This window comes from Pseudophryne corroboree, chromosome 4, assembly GCF_028390025.1.
Source record: "Pseudophryne corroboree isolate aPseCor3 chromosome 4, aPseCor3.hap2, whole genome shotgun sequence".
In the NCBI taxonomy this organism is placed as follows: domain Eukaryota; kingdom Metazoa; phylum Chordata; class Amphibia; order Anura; family Myobatrachidae; genus Pseudophryne; species Pseudophryne corroboree.
The window spans coordinates 401,651,715-401,673,771 of NC_086447.1; the positions used below are offsets into that span (position 1 = coordinate 401,651,715).

A 22,057-nucleotide genomic window follows, 5' to 3' on the forward strand; every position below is an offset into this window, starting at 1 on the left:
CGATGCAAGTACTAGGCTTCATGGTGTCAGTGTTCGACATGGTAGCGTTCGCTCAATTTCATTCCCGCCCCCTGCAGAGGTTAATCCTTTCCAAGTGGGATGGCCTGCCTCATCGGATCAGGTCTCACATGATCTCCTTGACTCCGGAGGTTCGTCTGTCGCTGACCTGGTGGCTACAGGACCAGCAGTTGAGCAGGGGCCATCCCTTCTGGATCACCAACTACGGATGCCAGTCTGAGGGGTTGGGGCGTGGTGTTGGAGCAATACTCTTTCCAGGGTTGGTGGACCATGGAGAATTAATTCCTCCCGATAAACATTCTGGAATTACGGGCAGTGTTCAATGCTTTGTCTCTCGCCCTGCATCTGATACAGAATAGGCCTGTTCAAGTGTCAAAAATCCTTCGTGGGCAGAACGCCATCTGCCAGAAATATCTGCTGTGTTCATTCCAGGATTCCTCAACTGTGAAGTGGATTTCCTCAGTCATCAGGACGTGCACGCCAGAGAGTGGAAGTGGAAGTCTTTCAACTCCTAGTGGACAAGTGAGGCCTACCAGATGTAGACCTGATGGCATCTCAACACGATCTCAAAGTTCTGATCTTCGGATCAAGAACCAGGGATCCTCAAGCAGCGTTCGTGGATGCACTGGCAATTCCATGGAACTTTCAGCTGCCAAACATGTTCCCTCCAGTGTCGCTCCTGCCCAGGGTACTGCGGAAGTTCAAACAAGGAGGAGGAATACTACTTCTAGTCGCTCCAGAGTGGCCAAGACGACATTGGTTCTCAGACCTGCAGGGTCTGTCGATAGACGAGTGTCCTCTTCCACTTCCTCAATGCCCTGACCACCTCGTTCAGGGCCCTTGTGTCTACCCAGACCTGGCCAGGCTGGCTTTGACGGCGTGGCTCTTGAAGCTTCACTCCTGAGGGCCAAAGGATTCTCCGAGCCGGTTATCCAAACTATGCTGAAGGCCTGCAAACCGGCATCTGAGCGGATTTATTACAGGGTCTGGAATTTTTACTTCACCTGGTGTGCTGCTAAGAATTACGATGCTTACAAATTCAGCACTTCCAGACTTCTGGCTTTTCTACAACAAGGCCTGGATTTAGGCCTTCGTCTGGCCTCCCTCATGGTTCATATCTCTGCCTTGTCGGTGTGGTTTCAGAGAAAAATTGCGTCTATTCCTGATGATCATACTTTCACTCAGGGTGTGTTATGGATTCAGCCTCCCTATGTCCATCCTGTGGCTCCATGGGATCTGTCTGTTGTCCTTAATGCCCTGTAAGAGTCTCCATTTCAGCCTCTTGAGTCAGTGGACCTTAAATGGCTCACGGTCAAGGTCCTGTTCTTACTGGCTATTGCCTCTGCTAGGAGGGTGTCTGACTTAGGCACTTTGTCCTGTTATCCACCCTTTCTGATTTTTCATTGTGACCGGGCAGTTCTTAGGTAGATAATCAAGGTGAGTTCTAAGGTGGTGTCTTCTTTACATCTCAACCAAGAGATTGTGGTTCCGGCTTTTATCTCTTCTGTTTTTTTCTACAAAGAGCGGCCTTTGGATGTGGTACGGGCTCTCCGTATTTACGTGGAGAGGACTGCCTCTATCAGGATGTCAGATACCCTTTTTGTACTTTTTGTTTTTCACAAACGTGGCTGGCCTGCGAAGAAGCAAACATTGGGAAGATGGATTAGAATGGTGATTGCACAAGCATATGCACAGGCTGGTCTTCCAGCTTCTGGTGCTATTAAAGCCCATTGTACTCGGTCTGCTGGACCTTCTTGGGCGGCCCGCCGAGACGCGTCCGCTGAACAATTGTTCTAGGTGGTCCTCAGTGAACACGTTCATTAGATTCTATGCCTTTGATACTTTTGCGTCCCAGGATGCTTCCTTTGGACGCCAGGTTCTCATACCTGCTACGGCGCATCCCCTCCCATGAGGAACTGCTTTAGGACATCTCCGATGTTTTCCCTGTGGAAACCAACCAATGTACCCCGCTGCAGAAAAGGAGGTTCATGGTAGACTTACCATTGTTAAATCTCTTTCTGCAAAGTACATTCGTTCCACAGGGCGCCCACCCTGACGCACCTAGCTTCTATGGGTTTGTTTGTCATTAGCTGCTAGTGCCTTCTCCTGACGTTAGACCATGGTTCTATGTGACTAACATCTACCTTCTCTGTTACCTGCTCCTGCATTGGTTAACTAAACTGGTTAACTAAACTAAGCTCACAGTGCCTGGAGGCGGGGTTATACAGGATGCCCCAATGCATTCTGGGACAGTCTAAAGCTTTATCCTGTTGGTGCCTGGATCAAGATCCATCTCTACACCCCGATGTTTTCCCTGTGGAACCAATGTACCTCGCAGAAAGAGATTTAACAATGGTAAGGCTACCATAAATCTCCTTTTTATTTTGCGAAAAATAAATACTATATATAACCCCAAAAAATGTACATACATTCAGACGATACTTCAAAAATGCAAAAAATATAGAAAAGTGAATTTGATCACTTTTTTAATGTAAAAAAAACCTGTTGCTACATCAGCCCCATAACCTCTGTTCATTATACAACTGCCACCACTAATGTGAACAAAACATCATAACCAAACAGCCCACAACCCCCATATAAAATACTATCAAATAGCTTAAGTGCTAACTTCTGTATGTTATCCTTGATAAATCAGCCTGCTTTCAGTTGGGTTTTGTGCACTGCTTTTCATAGCTGCAGGACAGACATTAAAGATGAGCAGCGATCCTGCCAGCCACGCATGTCCACCACAGGCAGCACATCAAACCTGTTTCCGTAACATGACGTTATCACTGCACACCCCGATAAGTTGGTGATGAATTTCAGCTGCTGATTTGACTTTTAATGTGTTCACGCTAGGCTGTTTTAGCAGGGCTCCGTGCCCTGCCCGATTTTTAAAGGGCAAAGTGCGTCCTGCTCCTTTAGTGGCGCCCTGCTAAAACAGTCTGACTGCTGCATGAATAAAGGCCGCGTGCACACGCACAGAATTTATTCACATTAAAGGGAGAGCTTGGGGGAAGCCCAGCACCTCCGTAGGTTCTGGGCATACCGTCATAAGAGACGCCACGGCTCGGGCATACCCGTATTAGTGACACAGAGGGGGCGGACCTTGCCAACCAGCCGTGCCTCCTTTGCAAGCCCATGCGCCTTTGTGCTCCAGCACATCTGCGCCCTGCTCTGCCCTAATCCTAAAGGGAACACTACTTTAGACGCGGAAAATAGATAACACTACAGATATGTCCTCATACACCTAGCCTCAGTCTGCTATGCAGCACGAGATGTCTGGCGTGAGTGAGCTGCAAGGTCCCGTGCAACTCTGCTAATATCTGACGTCTCTTTTTGCTGAAAGTCATAACACAATGTGACTAGGAGGAGACTGTGCTGATTAAATTGATATGACACTTGTATATTGTGTGTGATTGAGTCTGTATATGAAGCATAATAAGAACTTGTATTGGAAGAAAGCTGTGGCTGCTACTTTGTAGCACTTCATGTACAGATTCAGATTGCATTTTTGACAAAAATGACGTCCGATACTAGAAGATTATCACGCGACCTAGCGTGCCAAGATTGGCTGTATGGCGTTACTGCAGCAACAATGACTGACGTATTTGTATGCACCTCAATGTTGACCATGTCTCCTCCAGCCCACGAACTTACAACTGATGTGACGCTATGAATGATAAGAGAAACAGCCTAATGGCGATGAGAGGACTCTTGTGAAATGTCAAAGCATAGAACTGTATTTAACTAGCACTGCATTCTTAAGAAGTCAACATGTTACTTCTTTCACAAACTGGTTATGGAGCTTGTCTTAGCACTCAGCCCAAGCCTGTGCTCAGATATTCCAAAATGACGCAGTTGGGTGGTTGTGACATGGGGTTTACTCGAACTGCCACCATGCAGAGTATTGAATAGTGCTCTTGCGATAACCAGACGCTAAAATCACACTAACAAAAATGTACACTTACACATATATGTAGTATGGGCCTCTAACAGCCACCTGAATTCTTAAAGCACATAGATATTGCTGATAAATTTTTAGGATTTATTGAGAAAATAACTCCAGGGTTAAGCTACAAAGGCAAACAAGCATGGTATACAATTATGGGATGCACATATTGATTTAAAGTAAATAAAAAGGTATAAAAGTCATGAAACCTAAATCTTACTGTGAGATTTTAGGGCTTTCTGAGTAGGGGGAGACCACGAGAATCAGAAACTGAGACCACTCCCAGTACAAAGCTACTCCCTTGCAGTGTCTGCTTTTGATCCATATAGTTCCACAGCTTCCCTTTCCATGCTGCAAGAGCTTTCTTTGTTCTCACAAAGCTTGCATAAATGCAAATTAGATGTCTCAGAGGACAGTACGTTATATATCTCTCTGACTTTAAGAAAAGTATTTTTACCCAGGAAGTTGGTCATTGGGCCTCAAAGGAATATGGCTCAATAGTTATACTTTTGGCAGGATATTGGATCCTTCATCCTGCTAGCAGTTTATGGCAAGCAAGAAATCCCTTATCAGCACTACCCTCCCCCTTATTTTTAGAAGAACGTAACCTGTCCTTTGAATGTAGATTTGCGAGGAGGAAAGTGTAATTTCTACATACCCCTGCTCTGAAGAGCATCAATACATTTCTTTAGACCACATGGCTGGTGCTTGTGACTCAGGCTAGTTAATTACAGGCTGGCATACTGTTTTAAAACTGACATTTCCTTACAGAATATACATTGTTGCACTATAGTCTTTTTGGGAGCACTATAATTCACATCTCAGGGAGCACAGTTGCATGCATCCAGTCCTGACACGTTACTTTAAGGAATTGCCATAACTCCCTCGTAAGAATGATGCAGAGAGATGGTGATCATCCATCACATACGTCTATGTGCCACAGTGACTAACTCGCCACCTTGCCAGGAGAGTCCATCGGCATCCCTGTACTTTGCCCCTTTTTTGTGTAGATTAGTGATTGTGTACTGATGATAAAAAGGAGACTTTACCTCAGCAATTTACCGTTACCCCTGGCAACCTTGTTCAACCAGCTGAGTGGGCTGTGGCCAGAAATTATTGTGAAGTCTCTCCCATAGAGCTACAGTATGGTTGCAGCTTTTGCAGTGCACACACAATAGCTAGGCATTCCTTCTCAGTAGTTGCATATGCCACCTCCCTGGGGAGCAACTGCCAGGTCTAACAAGGGGTCAGATTTGTGTTAATTTTTGGGTAAGCTACACACAACTGAAACACACGCTTCTCTGTCATGATATACTTTGGTCATGTTAATGTGGTAGATTTTCTGTCTTTTCTGGCCTGCCTCTTGTGCCATTACATAATTCAAATCATTGATGCACAATACTATTGTGAGGGTCCTTGTTTTGCCTGTGCAGCTTTCAAATTATCCTGCACCATTCCCATTAGTGATTGCAGTTTCTACTTGAACTGTACTACATAGTGTACCACCGACTGTTCAGGGGTGACCAGCTTACTTTTCCACTCTTCCATGGGACTCCAACATCTGTTTCAGGGAGTCATTGAGGCGTTCCATGAGCCTATTCGTCTAGGGCCAATAGGGGGTCGGTATGAGATGATCCACATGCATCCTTTTAAGGCTCAACATAAACTGGATACCTTGGTCAGTCAATATTTCCTTTGGCAACTCCACCTGGAAAAGATTGCTTTGAGGGCAGCAGCAACCTTATCTGCCCAGATGAATGACAGGACCATTGCTTATGGATGCCAGTACCCCTTCCACATCTCCAATGCCGGATCCCACTCGGGAATTGGAAACGGGTCCTTCCCAGGTGGGATCCGCATTGGAGACCATCTTCTGGCTTCCAGACCCGTCAAATTGCCGGGTCGGTTGCCATAGCGGTGAGGGGGCGCAGGCGGCGCTGGGAGATGAGTTTATCTCTGCGCCGCCTCTCCCTATGCTGTGAATGGGTACCGGGTCGCATTGACCCGGCAACCCATTCACACTGCTCCTTACCCGGTATTCAACCCGGGAATAGCCCTTCTTATTACCCAGGTTGAATTACCGGGTCAGGCGGGAATTCGGACATGGCCCTTTCACGCCGCACACTGACTCGTGTCAACCCGGCAATATGCCGGTACGATACCGGGTTATTTGTGCGATGTGAAAGGGGTACAGGTAGCATAGTCTACCACTGTCAAATGAATTCCTCCCCAGAGCTACTGGGAATAGCTAGGGGCTCCACGATGTCTAAAGCAACCCTTTTAAAAGGTTCTGAGACGACTGGCAAGGGGATTAAGACGGCCTGTTTTAAATCAACAGATTTCCCAAATACCTGGTATGCATGGCATGATGCCAGGTCAGTAGCAATAGTGTATTAACTGGGCCTTGGCTCTGGTCACACCTTATTGTACTGCCAGGGGAATCACATGGGCTACCTTCAGCAACCCTTCCCTATAGGACTGTGGCACCCACCACTTGTTGCCTCTCAGCAGTTACAGCTGTATGCCCGCCTTTCACCTTAGTCTTTCTTTACAAAAGCCCATTTACCCAAAATATTCCATTTGGTCACCTTCTGCACACGCTTGAGTAGCATGAGATCTTACAGATGCTAGAGCTTGGTCTGTGTTCTGACATGCTTCTAACCACTTGCCAGGCCTGGTCGCATCAGATACGACCATGCCTGCAAGTGCTTTATCTGACCTGGTCGCACAGGATGCGACCAGTCAGATAGACAGTGTTAGCAGCTGCAGGGAAGAGAAACTTCCCTCCGCTGCTGCTGCCAGAGGGACCGGAAGGTCCCTCTGCCTCCCTGCACCCTCCCCTACTGATTGCACTGCTGATCGGTTAGCACGGCAGGACCCCCCCTCCAGCGGCTGCAGGCAATAGCAGCCGCTGGGGAGTGTAAATTAAATCCCCCCCCAAGCCACCCAGAGCCCCCAGACCCGCCCTATATACCTGGAGGCTGTTCGGCTTTCAAAATGACAGCCACGCTGGTCATGATGTTTCTGATGGACGGGATGTTCCCGATCGATGTTTTGATGTTTGAAAAATATATATATTTTTTTATTACTAAAATCATTTTGAATAGGGTTAAATTAAAGTTCTTCACCTAGTTCACTCATAAAACCCCCCGACAATTTCGGAGTTGTTTTTGAGGAAAAAAATCGTTAGTTAAGTGGTTAAACACACACTGCTCCTCAGTTGACTGCACACCCCCTTCAGCTCTACAAGGGGAATGGGGATTGCCTTTCAAGGAGCTGATATCCGCTCCTGCAGGGGTTAATAAACACACTTTCAGTGCTACTGACTCCACAGAGAGGGGGGGGGGGGGTTGTGGTGAAGTAATCCATCTAGTTCTTGGGGAAGGTCGGAAAATGTTTCCAACGCTTTCCCTTTCAGTCCTGGTGTTAAATAGCTGGCCCACTCACTGGGTTCCAGTGCAAGGTGTGGGCAAGTACTTTCAAATCCCCTTAGGAATGTATCATGGTCACCATCCTTCTCCAGCACAAGGAAGTGGTCATGCTGGGTCTTTTTTTTACCTGGATCATGGACTGCATTCTGACCACTGAGGCTGGCTAGCTCTAGCTGGAATAGGCGCTCAGCCGATCACATTTTTATGATATGTGCATAACCCTATACTGTGTATAAATTAAGTTGTATTGGCTGTTTCATGGCACAGTATTTTATCTATCTTTCTGTAGCAAGTTGTTATCCTGCTTTCTGTTAATAGCACCTTATGCAAATATGGGAACCTTACTTTTTAGATATTTGAAAGTAAAAAGATCACAGCTCAATAATAATTTTATACTTTGTATACCACTATTAACTTTTGCAACCTCTGCATATGCTCCAATTATAATTATCCTTGCTGACACTATATGAAATGATTATCTAAAATATATTTTGTTATCACCATTAGAGTTTTCACAAATAGTTCACGCACAACTTTTAGAGTTTTCACAAATAGTTCACGCACAACTAGGGAATCTAATCCCACGATCTCGGCTAACTTTGGATTCACAAATTCCATGGGATTTTCGTCATAAAATACCTTGTTTTAACGGGATTTTGTCTACAGTCTCAGTGACCACTTTTGCGAGCGGCACAGTACCGGATGCTGTATATGTGACTCACACCACCCTACTGCCCCTGTCACTCATTGAAGGGGGAGGGGATTGACTTCAGATTGCAGGAAAGATGTGAGTGACGTGGTTACTATTTTACAAAAGCATGCCACTTCACTGTGTCTTCTTAGCTGGCTAGCTTGAGAGAGAGATGGTCACTGGAGCCTGTATGTTTATAATAATAACTATAATTATATTACAGGTGTGTCAAAAAAAAAAATGAAGCCACACACACTTTTTTTTCTCTTGCGTACTGCACTTCAAAGTGTGACAGTAGTATCATTGTGTAATTTTGCTATTCACTATATGAAAACCTGCACTACTCCATCTATTCCGTACTAATTTTATTTTTATTGTTTTCCCTAAGGAGTCGGTCTTGATGATATAATGGATGTTGGTGTAGATAAAGTAACTGGTGTTGATGTCACTGATGAAGTGGATCTTATTCTACCAAACAAGAATGTTAGCCAATTGGATGATCCTTCTGTAAAATCAGTAAGGAAATCTCCACGTTTGAAAGCACATGGTAAGTGTCACGGCTGTTTTTTTTTTTTTTTTTAGAAATTACACAGCCAAAATTTAGTGTTAAATTTTTTTTTAAGCCGCTAAGGGGTATATTCAATTGTGGTCGAATTGCCAAAAATGTTGAAAAACTGGTCATTTTCGACACAAAAAACCTGTCGAATTTGATTCGACAATTCAATACAGTACTTTTGGACAAAAAACCTGCCGTTTAATTTTCGACTTTTTTCAATTCGACATTTTTTCAATTCGACATGTCTGCAATGTTAAAAATGCGGCTTTTCAACAAAAGTATATTCAATGGAAGAATGTCGATTCGACAACAGTGCTTTTCAACAGTAGTGTTCACTCTAGGAATTTTTTAGGGCAGGGTGCTGATCACGGGGAGGGCACATTTTTCATTCGGGAGGGCACATTTTTCATTCGGGAGGGCACATTTTTCATTCGGGAGGGCACGATTATGTCCATACTGTAATGCTTAGACATGTGTCTTAACTAAAAATGAGTACAAAGACTCATGGTTTTTTGTTTGTGCACCCATTTTATTTAATGTTTACCTTTTACATGCGGACAAGGATTTGAAAGTGAAGAGTGTTAAATAAAAGTATTTGTGGTCCATTCATCACCAATGTAGCTCTACTGTATAGATTACAACTACAGTGTTCTATCATCCTGCACCTGTCACAACTTGTGCAGTTATTCTTTCCTGCCAGGGGTGTCGTCCTCTGCTCTGGTGCTTCTATCACTCTGGTCTTTATTTCAGTGGTAGACTTGTGATAGAAGCACTAGAGTACAGAACGACACCCCAGGCAGGAGGAACTGCACAGGTTGTGAAGGTGCTAAAATAAACACTAATCCTAGCATTTTATACAAGTTATAATAATAGTACCATGTGGATTGGATGCAGGTAGCTGATCAAACGTCCTACAGGTCATCTGGAGTAGATGTAGGTGTCAGCTGTTCAAAACAGAAGGGTCCAACTATTTATGCAGGCTCAGGCGGATGCCGTCTTGTCACTGGCTGTAAATATCCTCTTAGGCGCTGTGCTGAAGCTGAAACAGAACCATGCAACATAAACTGACTGCATGTTATCAGAGTCCATTTGTACTGCATTCCTAGTTCTTCAAAGCACAGCTTATTCCTTGGAGTAGAATTGTAAGACCACCATAGATTTTTAGTCTCGTACAATTCTTCCCCACAAAAATAAGGGCTTGTGCTTTGAAGAACTAAAGAACACAGCAGAAAAGGGACTCTGATAACAGGATTATGGACATACTAGGGCCACTCCACCACCTCTAAGTAGGAATACTCTCCCTCCTCCCACATTTTCTTGGTACTCTACCTTTTTGAACTGGAAAGTTGGGCTCCAAGTAGCTTGGGTGGCTCAGGTGCAGAGTCCTCGGTTGTCATCTGAAATGTTGAGTGCAGATTTGGTAACTGAAGAAGAGCAATCGCCACAGCTGTCCAACTATTTATGCAGGCTCAGGCGGATGCCGTCTTGTCACTGGCTGTAAATATCCTCTTAGGCGCTGTGCTGAAGCTGAAACAGAACCATACAACATAAACTGACTGCATGTTATCAGAGTCCATTTGTACTGCATTCCTAGTTCTTCAAAGCACAGCTTATTCCTTGGAGTAGAATTGTAAGACCACCATAGATTTTTAGTCTCGTACAATTCTTCCCCACAAAAATAAGGGCTTGTGCTTTGAAGAACTAAAGAACACAGCAGAAAAGGGACTCTGATAACAGGATTATGGACATACTAGGGCCACTCCACCACCTCTAAGTAGGAATACTCTCCCTCCTCCCACATTTTCTTGGTACTCTACCTTTTTGAACTGGAAAGTTGGGCTCCAAGTAGCTTGGGTGGCTCAGGTGCAGAGTCCTCGGTTGTCATCTGAAATGTTGAGTGCAGATTTGGTAACTGAAGAAGAGCAATCGCCACAGCTGTCCAACTATTTATGCAGGCTCAGGCGGATGCCGTCTTGTCACTGGCTGTAAATATCCTCTTAGGCGCTGTGCTGAAGCTGAAACAGAACCATACAACATAAACTGACTGCATGTTATCAGAGTCCATTTGTACTGCATTCCTAGTTCTTCAAAGCACAGCTTATTCCTTGGAGTAGAATTGTAAGACCACCATAGATTTTTAGTCTCGTACAATTCTTCCCCACAAAAATAAGGGCTTGTGCTTTGAAGAACTAAAGAACACAGCAGAAAAGGGACTCTGATAACAGGATTATGGACATACTAGGGCCACTCCACCACCTCTAAGTAGGAATACTCTCCCTCCTCCCACATTTTCTTGGTACTCTACCTTTTTGAACTGGAAAGTTGGGCTCCAAGTAGCTTGGGTGGCTCAGGTGCAGAGTCCTCGGTTGTCATCTGAAATGTTGAGTGCAGATTTGGTAACTGAAGAAGAGCAATCGCCACAGCTGTCCAACTATTTATGCAGGCTCAGGCGGATGCCGTCTTGTCACTGGCTGTAAATATCCTCTTAGGCGCTGTGCTGAAGCTGAAACAGAACCATACAACATAAACTGACTGCATGTTATCAGAGTCCATTTGTACTGCATTCCTAGTTCTTCAAAGCACAGCTTATTCCTTGGAGTAGAATTGTAAGACCACCATAGATTTTTAGTCTCGTACAATTCTTCCACACAAAAATAAGGGCTTGTGCTTTGAAGAACTAAAGAACACAGCAGAAAAGGGACTCTGATAACAGGATTATGGACATACTAGGGCCACTCCACCACCTCTAAGTAGGAATACTCTCCCTCCTCCCACATTTACTTGGTACTCACCTTTTTGAACTGGAAAGTTGGGCTCCAAGTAGCTTGGGTGGGTCAGTTTATGTGCGTTGTCCTTGGTTGTTGCTCACAATCTACAGTACAGGTGTTTCTGATTGTAGAGTGTGGTCGGTGGCCAGCTGTGTGTGGTCTACAAGAAAATATTCTTCTTTGCTTTTTCATCCAGTGCTTTACCGCCTCTCTGTAGTTTACCTTGCCATTTAGCTTAATGGCTAATATGCTGTTGACATTTTCCACCTTGAGACGGTTTCTGTGATCTGTTAAGATTAATTTAACTTGCGAAAAGGTTCTTTCAACTTCAGCAGTTGAGAGTGGTAGAACACAGCCAACTGAAACAAGTTTCTGAATTAGAGGAAATGCTACGCCAATTGTGTCTTCAGATTTTTCTAAAGTCTTGTACACGTTGACCATGGACAATCTTTCATTATCAGAATTTTCTTCTTCCGTTTGTAAGAATACAGATTTAAAGTCTTCCCATTCTGATAACAGAAGATCTTCGTCCAGTTGATAAAAATCAGCAAGCTGTGCCATTTCGGCCACACCATAAAATCCCACACCTTTGTCTGCATTAAGATGCCTCATATCTAAGACACTTAGATGATCAAGTATAGCTATATTATGCATCCTCTCTGAAATGTTTTGGACCAATAGATCTAGAAAACACCTTGCATCTTCTTCAAACTTACAATTTTCTGCTGCTATAGGAGCCTGAATTCCTATTTTTCTTGCAGCATTTTCCAGGTTCCTGCAAAACTGACCCCCAGGCTTACGCTTTAAATTTTTCAAAGCACCAAGCGTAATGGAAACATTGCTGTGTATTGTAGACAAGTCAATATCTCTTCTTTCAAAGATTAAAACTAATTTGGAAAGCAGGCTCAGTACATCACAAAGAAAGTGAATTAATTGAAAAAAATGAAAATTTTTCAGATGTTTGAGAAGTCCTTCAGCAGTTGGCCCACTCACACCACTTGTAGTCCTTGACTGTCCAGTTACAACAGCATTTTCCAAATCGACAATGATCGAATGATAATTAATTCTTATTGAATTAATAGCATTTTCATGTGATAGCCATCTTGTGTGGCTAGCCTTTTTTATTTTTGTTCCCTTACATTTAGTAAATACTCTTTGTATTTCTTCCAAAGTTTTGCTCCTCACAGAGCTGTATTTATAGTATTTGTAAATACTTGTTAATACTTCATCCATTTTCAGGAAAGGATTCAAAGATTCAAATGTATTTTTTGTTGCAAGAGCTAAACGATGATTGTGACAATGTATTGAAATAATCTTATTATTTTTGGCCTTTAGTTTGGCTGCTACTCCATCACGGTGACCAACCATTGAACTGGCGCCGTCACTTCCAAAGCCTACTAATTTCTCAAACCCTCCACAGTCTTCTATAGTCTGTGAAAGAGCATTGAAAATAGTTTCTGATTTTCCATCTGGAATTTCTGTATCATTAATAAAGGACACACTGACTTCTCCATCTTTTATATATTTTGCAGCAGTTGCCAAGTGTTTTCTGTTGCTGACATCAGTAGTTTCATCTGACATAACTGAAAATGATGGACTCTTCTGTAAAGACAAGATAACTTTCTCTCTTTGAACACTGGCCATCGAATTAACAAATTCGTTGATTGTTTGGTAGCTTGTATATGAGGCATTTTTAGATTTGTTCAGAGGGGCTAAAACTGGAGACTTTAATTCTTCTATACAGAAAACAACAAATGGTTTAAAAACAGTTGTATGTGGTATATTATGCTGGATTAGAAAATCCAGGCACTTCATAGCACATTCCACAGCTTTGAATTCCTCTGACTCTGGTCTATTTTTTCTGTTCTGTGAAGCCTCAGCATTACAACCGATTATTTCAGTTTGCATTGCTGCCTTGTGCATCTCGGAAACAGAATGCTCCTTAATTTTATCGCGCCTTACTGTGCTCATCCCACTATTCATCCATGGAGATTTGTTGTATTTTGTGTCGTTCAACAGATGTTTTAAACACAGCTTGCAGAGTAGAGATTCTCTTTCACCATTTTTTTTACAACTAAGCCACGGAAACTCTCTTTTCCATTTTATTTGGAAACCAACTTTATGTTTTGACTTTTTTTTTGGAGAAGCACTAACCCCAATGTCATTTATTATATCTGTATCTTCATTAGAAGAGCACCTTTCTTCAGATAGGTCATCATCCAAAATAATAGGGGGTGAGGTGTCACACTCTAAATTCTGAGAACAGTTGGCAAGAGAGATGGAGGATTGAGAATGCACATCTATGGTGTTTTCATTAACAATGACATTACATGACGTCGATACCGAGTCATCTACATTGCTGCAATTTGTGTTAACTGTGGCCAGTGAATTATCTTGGGAAGTGCATTGATTATCTGTGGGTACAGGATCAGAGGTGCTGGGTACAGGATCAGAGGTGCTGGGTACAGGATCAGAGGTGCTGGGTACAGGATCTAACTCTGCTGCATTTATTTTCTGTAATTAATAAAAATCATAATCTAAATTCAAATATTTGTTACACTTTCTTACAGGGGTTTAAAATGGGTGTATGTAAATGTTTTCCTACCTTCTTTTTTCCTGAAAACATTTGATTGATTTTCAAACATTTTTTGCCTATTTCCTTGGTTTTTCTTTCATGTTCTTTCACTTTCCTTTTAAGAGTAGGCATGTTTTCTAAAAATAAAAAAAAATAAAAACACTTAACACACTCAAGCTCCCTAGAATGAGAGCCACTGTACTCTCCGTACCAGCAAACTCACCTGAGACAAGTTGAGGTCTCCTGTCATTCAAGCCAAGAGGATCAAAGAAGGATCAATATGCTTATTTGGAGCCTGTGGTGTGGAGTGATGCACAGTTGGTTCAATGGTTGGTCAACGTGATGGAGTACATAGAGACGAGGATGAGGATGAGCCAGCTTTCTGTGGAAGAACAAAACACTTTAACACACTCAAGCTCCCTCGGATGAGAGCCGCACTGTTTACTCTCAGTACCAGCATACTCACCTGAGGCAAATTGAGGACTCCGGGGATGCCGAGAGGATCAAAGAAGGAGCCAGAATATGCCACTTTGGAGCCTGTGGTGTGGAGTGATGCGCCAGTTGATGCAGTGGATTGCTTAACGTGATGGAGTACACAGAGACGAGGATGAGGATGAGGATGAGCCAGCTTTCTGTGGAAGAACAAAACACTTTAACAAACTCAAGCTCCCTCGGATGAGAGCCGCACTGTTTACTCTCAGTACCAGCATACTCACCTGAGGCAAATTGAGGACTCCGGGGATGCCTAGAGGATCAAAGAAGGAGCCAGAATATGCCACTTTGGAGCCACAGTGGTGTGGAGTGATGCGCCAGTTGATGCAATCGGATTGCTTAACGTGATGGAGTACACAGAGATGAGGATGAGGATGAGCCAGCTTTCTGTGGAAGAACAAAACACTTTAACACACTCAAGCTCCCTAGGATGAGAGCCGCACTGTTTACTCTCAGTACCAGCATACTCACCTGAGGCAAATTGAGGACTCCGGGGATGCCGAGAGGATCAAAGAAGGAGCCAGAATATGCCACTTTGGAGCCTGTGGTGTGGAGTGATGCGCCAGTTGATGCAGTGGATTGCTTAACGTGATGGAGTACACAGAGACGAGGATGAGGATGAGGATGAGCCAGCTTTCTGTGGAAGAACAAAACACTTTAACAAACTCAAGCTCCCTCGGATGAGAGCCGCACTGTTTACTCTCAGTACCAGCATACTCACCTGAGGCAAATTGAGGACTCCGGGGATGCCTAGAGGATCAAAGAAGGAGCCAGAATATGCCACTTTGGAGCCACAGTGGTGTGGAGTGATGCGCCAGTTGATGCAATCGGATTGCTTAACGTGATGGAGTACACAGAGATGAGGATGAGGATGAGCCAGCTTTCTGTGGAAGAACAAAACACTTTAACACACTCAAGCTCCCTCGGATGAGAGCCGCACTGTTTACTCTCAGTACCAGCATACTCACCTGAGGCAAATTGAGGACTCCGGTGAGCCGTGAGGATCAAAGAAGGAGCCAGAATATGCTGCTATGGAGCCTGTGGTGTGGAGTGCCAGGAGTCAGAGGTGCAGTGATGGATGTGACAGATAGTGTGTCATGTGATTGAGTACATAGAGACGAGGATGAGGATGTGCCAGCTTTAGAAAAAAAAAAGAAAGTAATAAATGTGGACAGATTTTTCAATTAACTTATAGAATTTTAAGTGTTGCACCTTATGTCATGAGGATGCTGTATGATTTGGGGGCCCTTAATTATTATGGTCATCATTTATGATGACCATTCAATAATGGCCCCCAAGTCATAAAGTAAACTGGGGCAGATGTATTAAACTTGGAGAAGTGATTATAGTGCATTAGCCAGTCAGTTCCTGTCATGTAAAACCTGTAATGATTGGATGGTGCATTCATATTTATGCTAGCTATCACTACTCCAGGCTGTTCCTGATGGTTCTGAACATTCGGACAGGTTACTATTCCCACTTATAGTTCGCATGGATAGATAATCATGAAAAATGTGAAAAAAAAAAAAATGTGAAAAGCACAGGAAGAATATACAAACTCCACACAATAGGACCAATAGTCCAACAGAGTGCAGTGGGTCATGCAATGGTAGCTTTTTTAAAATATATATTTATTCTATTTTGTCCCCTAAATCTCTTCAACATACAACTTAATGAACTTATAAAATATAAAACCACTTGTGACAGTCTACTCACACCTTAAATGTGGCTGCACAGATTTGTTATATAAAAAGCAAGGTATTTCAGCTAATAAGAAGACTATATATATATATAATGTTATTTGCATATTCCCTCACACCCCGGTCTGTATGTACCCTCCCCTCACACCCCGGTCTGTATGTACCCTTCCCTCACACCCCGGTCTGTATGTAACCCCCCCCCCCTCACACAAGGTCTATGTATCCCCCAGACCCTGGTCTTTGGGGGATACATAGACCTTGTGTGAGGGTGGGGGGGGTTACATACAGACCGGGGTGTGAGGGAAGGGTACATACAGACCGGGGTGTGAGGGGAGGGTACATACAGACCGGGGTGTGAGGGAATATGCAAATAACATTATATATATATATAGTCGTCTTATTAGCTGAAATACCTTGCTTTTTATATAACAAATCTGTGCAGCCACATTTAAGGTGTGAGTAGACTGTCACAAGTGGTTTTATATTTTATAAGTTCAAGTTGTATGTTGAAGAGATTTAGGGCTCAAAATAGAATAAATATATATTTGAAAAAGCTACCATTGCATGACCCACTGCACTCTGTTGGACTATTGGTCCTATTGTGTGGAGTTTGTATATTCTTCCTGTGCTTTTCAAATTTTTCAAGATTAACTATCCACGCGAACTATAAGTTATAGTTCGCGTGGATAGTTAATCTTGAAAAATGTGAAAAAAATAAAAAATGTGAAAAGCACAGGAAGAATATACAAACTCCACACAATAGGACCAATAGTCCAACAGAGTGCAGTGGGTCATGCAATGGTAGCTTTTTCAAATATATATTTATTCTATTTTGAGCCCTAAATCTCTTCAACATACAACTTGAACTTATAAAATATAAAAACCACTTGTGACAGTCTACTCACACCTTAAATGTGGATGCACAGATTTGTTATATAAAAAGCAAGGTATTTCAGCTATATAAGAAGACTATATATATATATATATATATATATATATATATATATATATAATGTATTCTTATTTGCATATTATGTACCCCCCTCACACCCCGGTCTGTATGTACCCTTCCCTCACACCCCGGTCTGTATGTACCCTCCCCTCACACCCCGGTCTGTATGTACCCTTCCCTCACACCCCGGTCTGTATGTAACCCCCCCCCTCACACAAGGTCTATGTATCCCCCAAAGACCAGGGTCTGGGGGATACATAGACCTTGTGTGAGGGGGGGGGGTTACATACAGACCGGGGTGTGAGGGAAGGGTACATGCAGACCGGGGTGTGAGGGGAGGATACATACAGACCGGGGTGTGAGGGAACACTGGTACAAGGCACAACACTTATCCACAGCTATATATTGTACAAAGAATCCCTCTGAGATGGGAGTACCACTGTTTTATTCTGAAAGAACTGCACTATAAAACACAGATAGTATTGCACTGCAAGTTACCGTTACATTTCTGCTCTATTTCAGTTCGTCATTGTATGGGTTAGAGGGGGCTTCTCCACGTGAAACAAAGAATGATCTATGTACTACCGTACTGAGTACTTACATCACAGAGGGGGAGCGCTGATCACCCAGCCCCACTTGCGGAGCGGTATTAAAGATGGCGGCCGGGTGATCCTCCCTGGCGTCTCCTTTTAAACATTCATCCACACAGGTGGGCTGGGTTTGCCTCGGCGGGAGAGGCAAACCCAGCCCTCCTGTCTCACCAGACCCTGAGCAGACCTATAGAGGACGCTGACAGCTAATGACAGGGCGGGACAAGGCGGACGGGGAGGGGCGGGCCGCGGAGGTCTCCGTCTCGACACATGCACGGAGTCTCAGTGATAATAAAAATGCAGTGCAGTGTGCTTAGTGTGTTTGGCGGCGTGGCGGGGTCCAGCGGGCAGCAAAGTGCGGGGCGGGAGGGCGCAAACAAACGGGCAGGGCGGGATTCAGGGGTCTAAAAAAGGGGCAGGGCGCAGCGCCCTGTGAAAGACACCTAGAGTGAACACTACAACAGTCATTTCGTCAATTTCATTCCGCCTCATTTTTCTGTCGTGATCTAATAACATTTTTTAAAAACATGTATTTTTTGGTGCTTTTTTTTATTGCTAATAGCTTATCTATTTATATTTGAAGGGATTATCTACTTGGTTTGTCTATTTAGGAGCCACAAGTATTATTTAATCGATTTTTTTTAAAGAAATTTTTTTTTTTTTTACTAACTACAATAATATGGAGAGATCAGTGCATGTTTTTCAGTTGGAAGGGGTGTGAAATGGTTAAAAATCCTGAAAAAAATATGCGTGGGGTCCCCCCTCCTAAGCATAACCAGCCTCGGGCTCTTTGAGCCTACGGGAAAAAAAATGACAGGGATTCCCCCGTATTTTAACAACCAGCACTGGGCTCTGCGCCTGGTCCTGGTGCCAAAAATACGTTGGACAAAAGACGTAGGGGTCCCCCGTATTTTTAACACCAGCACCGGGCTCCACTAGCCAGAGAGATAATGCCACAGCCGGGGGACACTTTTATACCGGTCCCTGCGGCCATGGCATTAAATCCCCAACTAGTCACCCCTGGTCGGGGTACCCTGAAGGAGTGGGGACCCCTTAAATCAAGGGGTCCCCCCCCTCCAGCCACCCAAGGGCTAGGGGTGAAGCCCGAGGCTGTCCCTCCCATCCAGGGGCGGCGGATGGGGGGCTGATAGCCTTTTGTGTCAAAAAAAGAATATTGTTTTCTCCTTCGTCCTAGAGGATGCTGGGGACTCCAAAAGGACCATGGGGTATAGACGGGATCCGCAGGAGACATGGGCACTTTAAGACTTTAAATGGGTGTGAACTGGCTCCTCCCTCTATGCCCCTCCTCCAGACCTCAGATTCTGTGCCCAGTGGAGACTGGTCACACACTAGGGGGGCTCTACTGAGTTTCTCTAAAAAGACTTTTGTTAGGTTTTTTATTTTCAGGGAGCGCTGCTGGCAACAGGCTCCCTGCATCATGGGACTGAGGGGAGAGAAGCAGACCTACTGCTGTGAGTTGAAAGGCTCTGCTTCTTAGGCTACAGGACACCATTAGCTCCAGAGGGTCTGATCACTTGGGTCACCTAGCTGCTCGTTCCCGGAGCCGCGCCGCCGTCCCCCTCACAGAGCCTGAAGAAAGAAGACAGGTGAGTAACCGAAGCAAAGAAGACTTCAGTGAAGGCGGCAGAAGATTTCAGTCTTCCTGAGGTACCGCGCAGCGGTCGCGCTGCGCGCCATTGCTCCCGCACACACAGGCACTACATGGGTGCAGTGCGCAGGGGGGGCGCCCTGGGCAGCAATAAAAAACCTCAAAAATAAGGACTGCCATGTATATACAGTGCGGAGGCACTGTTAGGAGACCCCCGCCAGTATAAAAAAAATGCGGGACATAAGCGCGCCATGTAGGGGGCGGGGCTTCGTCCTCCAGCTTTGACCAGCGCCATTTTCTCTCCACAGCTTGCTGCAGAGACGCTGCCCCTGGCCCTTCACTGCTGTCACAAGTAACAGGGTGTTAAAAACAAGGGGGGGGGCACGAAAATTTGGTGTTGGTTATTATTTCTCTGACGTCCTAGTGGATGCTGGGAACTCCGTAAGGACCATGGGGAATAGCGGGCTCCGAAGGAGACTGGGTACTCTAAGAAAGAATTAGGACTACCTGGTGTGCACTGGCTCCTCCCTCTATGCCCCTCCTCCAGACCTCCGTTAGAATCTGTGCCCGGCTCGAGCTGGTTGCACACTAGGGGCTCTCCTGAGCTTCTAGTAAAGAAAGTATTTATTAGGTTTTTTATTTTCAGTGAGATCTGCTGGCAACAGACTCACTGCAACGAGGGACTTAGGGGAGAGAAGCGAACCTACCTGTTTGCAGCTAGCTTGGGCTTCTAGGCTACTGGACACCATTAGCTCCAGAGGGATCGAACACAGGCCCAGCCTCGGTCGTCTGGTCCCGGAGCCGCGCCGCCGTCCCCCTTGCAGAGCCAGAAGCATGAAGATCTTCACGGAAATCGGCGGCTGAAGACTCCGGTCTTCATTAAGGTAGCGCACAGCACTGCAGCTGTGCGCCATTGCTCCCTGTGCACACCACATACTCCGGTCACTGATGGGTGCAGGGCGCTGGGGGGGGGGGGGGGGGGGCGCCCTGGGCAGCAACTAGAGTACCTTAAAGTGGCTAATCACACATAATATAGCCTAAGAAGCTATATATGTGTAAAATACCCCTGCCACATTATTATTATAAAAGCGGGAGAAGTCCGCCGAAAAAGGGGCGGGGCTATCTCCCTCAGCACACTGGCGCCATTTCCTCTCACAGCTCCGCAGGAAGGACGCTCCCCAGGCTCTCCCCTGCAGTTTCCAGGCTCAATAGGGTAAAAAAGAGAGGGAGGGCACTAAATTTAGGCGCAAATACTATATATATAGCGGCTATAGGGTAAATCACTTGTGTAGTGTAACTCCCTGCATTATATAGCGCTGTGGTGTGTGCTGGCATACTCTCTCTCTGTCTCCCCAAAGTACTTTGTGGGGTCCTGTCCTCAGTCAGAGCATTCCCTGTGTGTGTGCGGTGTGTCGGTACGGCTGTGTCGACATGTTTGATGAGGAGGCTTATGTGGAGGCGGAGCAGGTGAGACTAGTGTACATTCCAACAGAGCCACCCGTTACATGATTACGGCAATGAAAAATGTGGTGCACATTTCTGACATTAACCCAGGTACCACAAAAAAGGGTATTATGTTTGGGGGGAAAAAGCAACCAATGGTTTTTCCCCCATCTGATGAGTTGAATGAAGTGTGTGAAGAAGCGTGGGCTTCCCCCGATAAGAAATTAGTGATTTCTAAAAAATTGCTAATGGCGTACCCTTTCCCGCCAGAGGACAGGATACGTTGGGAGACATCCCCTAGGGTGGATAAAGCGCTCACCCGCTTGTCAAAGAAGGTGGCACTACCGTCTCAGGATACGGCCGCCTTAAAGGAGCCTGCGGATAGAAAGCAGGAGGCTATCCTGAAGTCTGTATATACACACTCAGGTATTATACTGAGACCGGCTATTGCTTCAGCATGGATGTGCAGTGCTGCTGCTGCGTGGTCAGATTCCCTGTCTGATAACATTGATACCCTCGACAGGGACACTATATTGCTAACCATAGAGCATATTAAAGACGCAGTCTTATACATGAGAGATGCACAGAGGGATATTTGCCGGCTGGCATCTAGAATTAATGCAATGTCCATTTCTGCCAGGAGAGGATTGTGGACTCGGCAGTGGACAGGTGATGCAGATTCTAAAAGGCACATGGAGGTTTTGCCTTACAAAGGTGAGGAATTGTTTGGGGACGGTCTCTCGGACCTCGTTTCCACAGCAACAGCTGGGAAGTCGACATTTTTACCCCATGTTCCCTCACAGCCAAAGAAAGCACCGTATTATCAGGTACAGTGCTTTCGGCCCCAGAAAGGCAAGCGGGTTAAAGGCGCGTCCTTTCTGCCCAGAGGCAGAGGTAGAGGGAAAAAGCTGCACCATACAGCCACTTCCCAAGAACAAAAGTCCTCTCCCGCTTCCTCTAAGTCCACCGCATGACGCTGGGGCTCCACAGGCGGAGCTAGGTGCGGTGGGGGCCCGTCTCCGGAACTTCAGCGACCAGTGGGCTCGCTCACGGGTGGATCCCTGGATTCTACAAGTGGTATCTCAGGGGTACAAGCTGGAATTCGAGACGTCTCCCCCTCGCCGTTTTCTCAAATCAGCCTTGCCAACAGCTCCAGGTACCCCTCCTTCAACAAGGACGGGGTTACTATTCCGCAATGTTTGTGGTACCGAAACCGGACGGTTCGGTGAGACCCATTTTAAATTTAAAATCCTTGAACACTTATATAAGAAGGTTCAAGT

At 45.0% G+C, this 22,057-nt stretch overlaps 2 protein-coding genes across 6 annotated transcripts in view; one reads left to right on the forward strand and one right to left on the reverse strand.

Annotated features, from left to right (window-relative positions):
* Positions 1-22,057, forward strand: part of PHF3 (PHD finger protein 3) — a 322,047-nt gene that overhangs the window by 42,142 nt on the left and 257,848 nt on the right. For all 5 annotated transcript variants that reach the window (XM_063916746.1, XM_063916748.1, XM_063916749.1 and 2 more), the window contains one exon: positions 8,481-8,639. In XM_063916746.1, coding sequence (XP_063772816.1) covers positions 8,481-8,639 — 159 coding nt within the window. The remainder of the gene's footprint in view (positions 1-8,480; positions 8,640-22,057) is intronic.
* Positions 9,560-14,373, reverse strand: KIAA1586 (KIAA1586 ortholog). Its single transcript, XM_063916017.1, has 4 exons — positions 14,215-14,373; positions 14,022-14,128; positions 11,639-13,930; positions 9,560-9,592 (listed from the first exon to the last, which is right to left on the reverse strand). The coding sequence occupies exons 2-4, from the start codon at positions 14,121-14,123 to the stop codon at positions 9,560-9,562; spliced, it is 2,427 nt and encodes an 808-aa protein (XP_063772087.1). The 5' UTR covers positions 14,124-14,128; positions 14,215-14,373.